The 6,000-nt window shown below is 54.6% G+C and overlaps 1 protein-coding gene across 1 annotated transcript in view; it reads right to left on the bottom strand.

Annotated features, from left to right (window-relative positions):
• The window catches only part of CORO2A (coronin 2A), a 45,185-nt gene that overhangs the window by 11,944 nt on the left and 27,241 nt on the right, over positions 1–6,000 (bottom strand). The window contains exons 3-4 of the mRNA XM_084898745.1: positions 3,227–3,343; positions 1,563–1,712 (exon numbers count right to left, since the gene is read on the bottom strand). Coding sequence (XP_084754871.1) covers positions 1,563–1,712; positions 3,227–3,343 — 267 coding nt within the window. The remainder of the gene's footprint in view (positions 1–1,562; positions 1,713–3,226; positions 3,344–6,000) is intronic.

The following is a 6,000-nucleotide window of genomic DNA, read 5'->3' as shown; positions in this document are numbered from 1 at the left end:
ATGTTTCTCTCTCATCAACGTTTCTAGCTCTCTATCCCTCTCCCTTTCTCTCTGTGGAAAATCAATAAAATATATTTAAAAAAAAAAAAAAAAGGGAACATGGGGGACCAGCTAGTCCAGGGGTTTCAAACCGCAGTTCCCACCTTGCACAGACAAACAGCCGTGTCTGGCTGCGCGGGCTCTGAGAGCAGGGTGGCTGCACTGCACACAGCTCCAGGGCAATCCATCCCCATAGCCTGTGATGGGAACAGCGCCCCCTGGCGTTGTGTACAGAAGAACCGGCACTACCCCAAGCAGTCCCTGCACACACACCCCACCTAGCATTTCTGGCCTTTAACCGGCACAGAGGCCCCTCAGCCGCCTCCGGAAAGCTGTGAAGGGAAGAGCTGAAAAGCCACAGCTGTGGTCACACCAACTCCATCTGTGCACAGATGGAGACACGGAGCTGGAGAAGACAGGGACCTCCCCGGCTCACACGCAGGTCAGAGGTGAGTCGGAATGGACTCTCAGCTGCCCTCACCATGGGTTTCCCCCTCCACAGGGCCCAGCCCACCCGCTCCAGGCAGACTGCGGGGTTGAATAGTGTCCTCCCCAAACTCACGTCCTCCTGGAGCCTCAGAGTGTGGCCTTATTTGGAATAGGCCTTTGCTTATATGATTAGTTCTAATGAGGGCGTACTGACTTTGAGTGGGCCCTAAATTAAGGTGACCAGACATCCCGATTTTTAACAATTTTGTTTCGCGTCCCGCGGGACTAATTGTTAAAAATCAGGACTGTCCCGCTAAAAGCGGGACGTCTGGTCACCTTACTCTACATCCAATGGCTGGTGTCCTTTTTTAAAAAAAAATTATTATTACTGATTTCAGAGAGGAAGGGAGAGGGAGAGAGACACATCCATGATGAAAGAGAATCATTGATCGGCTGCTTCCTGCACACCCTTTCCTGGGAGGCAAGCCCCAAACCCCAGGCATGTGCCCTGACCAGGAATGGAACCATGACCTCCTGGTTCATAGGTCGACGCTCAACCACTGAGCCACCCCACTGGGCTGACTGGTGTCCTTATAAAAAAGAAGAGAAAAACTGAGACCGGTTTGGCTCAGTGGATAGAGCGTTGGCCTGTGGACTGAAAGGTCCCGGGTTCGATTCCGGTCAAGGGCACGTCCCTTGGTTGCGGGCACATCCCTAGGGAGGGGTGTGCAAGAGGCAGCTGGTCAATGTTTCTCTCTCATCGACGTTTCTAACTCTCTGTCCCTCTCAATTCCTCTCTGTGTAAAATCAATGAAATATATTAAAAAAAAAAAAAAAAGAAGAGAAAATACACAGACACACGGAAAAGGAGGCCACGTGGCGACGCAGGCAAGGGGGAGGGATGCAGCCACAAGCCAAGGCGTGCCGGGAGCCACCGGGAGCCGGAAGACTCACAGAGGATTCTTCCTCGGAGCCCCCGGAGGAAGCCAGGCCTCCGCACGCCTGGCGATAGGACGGCCAGTCTCCGGGGCCGTGCGGGCGTGCCCCTCCGTGTCCTCGGCCGCTCGGCAGCCCCAGGGAGCGCACAGACCCACCTTGTAGTCGTAGCCGGCGCTGAAGAGGATGTTGGCCGCCGTGGGGTGCCACTCCACCAGGCCCACCCGGCGGGCGTGGCCCGCCAGCTCCTTCCTGTAGGCCGTGAAGTTCCTCGACAGCAGCTGCTTGGGGATGGCCCAGATCTTGATCTGCCGGGGATACGTGGCCCAGGGGGGGTGTCAGCCAGGGCCGCCGTGGCACCCACCACCCTAAGAGCTGGCAGTGGCCAGCAGAAGGGGCAGGGCCAGCAGAAGGGGCGGGGCGTTTGCTCTGTATCCACCTCTCCCTCCGGGGAGGGGCAGCTGGGGCACCTCAGAGGGACGGGCCTCGCCAAGGCCCTCCCGCCCAAGCAGGGCCGGCGTTGACCAGAGGTGAGTCCAGGCCTCCCGATCAGCCCCCCACTGGTAATCTGTGCCATCCTAATGACCTGAGGTTGTGGGTGGGTAGATGGGCTGCGGGCCTGACTCTCAGGCTGGGTGCCAGAGCAAATTTGCCTTCCGGCACAGAACATCCCCCAAAGTACAGTGGTCTCCTCCCGTCCCTGGTCTCAAAGGCCCCGGGTGGAGCCCGAATGGCCAGAGGAAGGGTTTGTGCTGAATCTTCCAGGCACTAGGGAGCCAGCCAACACCATCCCCGCAGCAGGACAGGGCAGGCCCTTCGGAAGGGGCCCCTTTTGTGTTCCTCAGCATCCCCTCTGGAAACTTCTGCCTGCTTGTCCTGATGAACTGCTGTGCTTCCTGTGATCAGACAGTGAGGGTTCTGCAGTACATTCTATTTCCCTTTTTGCCTTGGCTTCCAGGCAGCTCTGAGCTAACCTACAACCCTCCATTGCCAACGTTATTATTTCTTCACTTCCTCCCTCTGTGGCCGCTGCACTTTAGAGAACTGGCATCATGCAGTGGGAAAAGGAGTAAGCCCTCAGTTTGAGGTCTGTAGCTGTACCTCAAGACCCTCGGCTTCTATATGTCAGAAAGTGGTCCTACCTTGTGAGGTTGCTGTAACAGGAAGACTGAGTGAAATGATATTTGTAACGAGGAACACAGTGGGCCCACAGTAAATGGGAACTATGAAATGTATCCGTACTTGAATCCCCTGATCCTATTTGTGTCTTTTGTTTTAAGCTATACCCACCACGTTTTAGAATTGGCCTAGAATAAAAATTATAAATAAATAACACTGAACGTTGTGGGTACAGGGATTAGGTCCCTGGTACAGAACAGGAGCTCAAAAAGGTTGGTGGGACTGAAGCTGTGGGGTGGTTTTGGTGTCCACATTCATATAGGGTTCCCACTCTAATCCTTTTAAAATTTGCTTCACTACTGTTTGTAAGTGGCACGGTATTTTCTGGCCACAGTAGAATTGCTCCTCGTGGCGTTTCAGAGTTCCCCCAGAAGAGGGACTTCCCCAATGGAATTCACGAATCTCACGGGATCTTCACCAGGCAGTTGGGAGCTACTATGCCCATTTTAGAGGTGGAGAAACTGAGGCCCAAGGAGAGAAGGGGTCATGCCCCAAGGTCAAAATCTAAATGACTCCCCTCCCACACAGTAACCTCACCTCATGAAGGACGAAGGAGTCGGGAGCATCAGGGCTGAGTTCCACCCCCCTCTGCCCCAATCCCGCCCGTTTCGGTCAGGGAACAGCCTTCCGTGCCGACACTCACGGTGGCATCTTCAGAAGCAGAGGCGATTTCAAAGTCGTCAAACGGGTTCCACTTGATGTCTAAGACGTTCCCTCTGTGCCCGCAGACCTTTGGGTAGTGGGGGTCCAACTTTCCTGTCTGCAAAACAATGCCCAGGAGGAGTGAGGGGAGAGGGGGCTAATTCCACTTTATTTTATATATATATATATATATTTAAATATATTTTATTGATTTTATACAGAGAGGAAGGGAGAGAGATAGAGAGTTAGAAACATCGATGAGAGAGAGTCATCGATCAGCTGCCTCTTGCACACCCCCTACTGGGGACATGCCCGCAACCAAGGTACATGCTCTTGACCGGAACCGAACCCGGGGCCCGTCATTCTGCAGCCGGAGGCTCTATCATCCACTGAGCCAAACCAGTTCGGGCATCAGTCTCAGGATTTTTAAAAAAAGGCACTTTCAAGACAGGGTGAACCCAGGGAACACCCACCTCCGCTCCTCCCCGCACCTCCCAGCTCTGCAGGGGGCACTGCGCTTTCGTGGGGCAGCCTGTGCCGGCCCACGTGAGGCTGAGCGAAGACACCGGGGTGTCCCTGACCTCGCTTACTAAGACTGCGAGAGGGCGGCTGCTATGGGAACAGACACAGGGCTGCCCCGCCACGCCAGGCAAACTGGGAGACAGACCACGGAGCCCCTGGGTTGTGGGGGCTTCATGCATGCATCACAGGAGGTCTGCACACAGAGGCGGAGGTGCTGGGCTCTCCTTCAGAAACACACGGCCCAACTCAGCTCTCCCTCCTCAAGAAGGGTCCCAGACACCTCACCTGGAGTGGACCCTTCACTGGAGGGGGAACTCCACAGAGGATGTTACTTGACAAATGGAAAAGGGGCAGAAGATTAAAGTATTACTGTAATGTGAACTTGATAACATACTATGATTATGTTATGGAATATTGCCAAATACACTCAAGTATTTAGGGGTAAAGGGCAAAGATGGATGCAACGTGCCCTCAAAGAATTCAGAAAAAATATCCCCTCACATACCCATTCAGAGAGAGAGAGAGAGAGAGAGAGAGAGAGAGAGAGAGAGAATTTGGACAGGTGTTGACAGTGATGTGTGAAGAGACGGCCATTTCTTTCTGATGGTCCCGCCTTCTCCATGGCTGACAAACGGGTCCCTGGACAGGGAAGAGAGAAAGGGCGTGCTCCCCCCCCCCCCCCCCCCCCCCCCCGCAGTAGGGACAGCACCTGGCACCAGGGCCCTGCAGTGAGAGCCCTGCACCCACGGGCCTGGCTCAGGTCTGCACGGGACCCGGGTCCAGCCATGGACCCCTCACCCAGGCTCTAGGCCTGCACACTGTCACCAGGGGAGCTTTCAAGGACTGAAATATGATCATGTCTGCTCAAATTTTACCTTTTCCCCATCTATAAAATCACCTCTCTCTATGGGGGTAAAGTGAGCTACTGTGCCAGGAAAGCCAACTGGTGATGTCCCCATGGGTTTAAGTGCTCAAATAAGAGCAGCTATTATTAGGCGTCTATGTGTGGGAGCGTACACACATCCATGTGTATGTCAAAACTGAGAAAAAAAAAATACACCAAAATGTTATTAATGGTTATCTCTAGATGGTGAGATAAATGAATGGTTTTTAAAAAATATATTTTATTGATTTTTTACAGAGAGGAAGGGGGAAGGATAGAAAGTTAGAAACATCGATCAGCTGCCTCCTGCACACCCCCTCCTGGGGATGTGCCCGCAACCAAGGTACATGCCCTTGACCGGAATCAAACCCGGGACCCTTCAGTCCGTAGGCCGAGGCTCTATCCATTGAGCAAAAACGGTTAGGGCTAAATGAATGGTGTGTTTTTTTTGTTTTTGTTTTTTATCATCTTCTATGTCTTTAAAAAAAAATTTTCCCTCCAAACTTTCTATACAAACTATAAATTTTACTCTAAAAAGGTCTTTAAGGTAAAATTCCAGACTTTCTGAAAAGCCGGGTTCTTCTGGGATTAGCCAAAAATGTCCTAAAACTGCAGGACTTGAAGGGCTCTGGGAGACCAGGAGTGGTAAAAAGCCAGCACAGCTCCTACCTGCGGGTGGCAGGCACCCCCAGGGGGTCTCCCCCTCTCTCCCCGACCCCTGCTGCAGGAGGGGCTTGCCCAGGGCCTGTGCAGGGCCTAGCCCAGGGCGGGGAGCTGTGGGGTCGGCCCTTCCCGTGCTCAGCCCTTTCTGAGTCCGTGTCCTGCCCCCTTCCTGCACACAGCCTTTCCCTTCTCTTGCATCTTTTCCTGGGTCAAAGGGCATCAGAGCCATGGCACACCCAGCTGCTCCAGGGCCTTTATCTCTCCCCTGGCCCAAGGCCATGCCCCAATTCCTGCCCCGAGGGCCCTCGGATGAGTGAGTGTGGGCCGGCCTCGGCTGGCAGGAGGCAAAGTGCCCGGAGCCCCATTGAGACCCACGGCTCCGGCTCCGGGTCAGCCCGGGAGGCGCTCGGGGCCAGGCACCGGCTCCTGCGATGAGGCAGCTCCCAGAGCTGAGCCCGGGCTCCTCCAGGCCTCAGAGCAGAGGCCCGCCGGCCACGCTCGGCCTCCCCGGAGGCGCAGGCTGCTCGGTGCCTCAAGGGATTTGTGCTGAGGACCCACATTAGCAGCATTAGCCAGACGGACCGGCTATTGACTGAGCTGCTAATAGCCCAGGCAGGGCAGGACATTCATAATCAGGAGGCCACTTCCGCCCTCCGCCCCTCAGGCCAGCGGTCAGCCAGGACCAGGCCTATGATTTATGGGGGATT

This window comes from Pipistrellus hanaki (genome assembly GCF_964339955.1).
Source record: "Pipistrellus hanaki genome assembly, chromosome: 11".
Taxonomy (NCBI): Eukaryota; Metazoa; Chordata; class Mammalia; order Chiroptera; family Vespertilionidae; genus Pipistrellus; species Pipistrellus hanaki.
The sequence above is the reverse complement of the archived record's forward strand: the minus strand, read 5'-3'. Positions and strand labels throughout refer to the sequence as shown.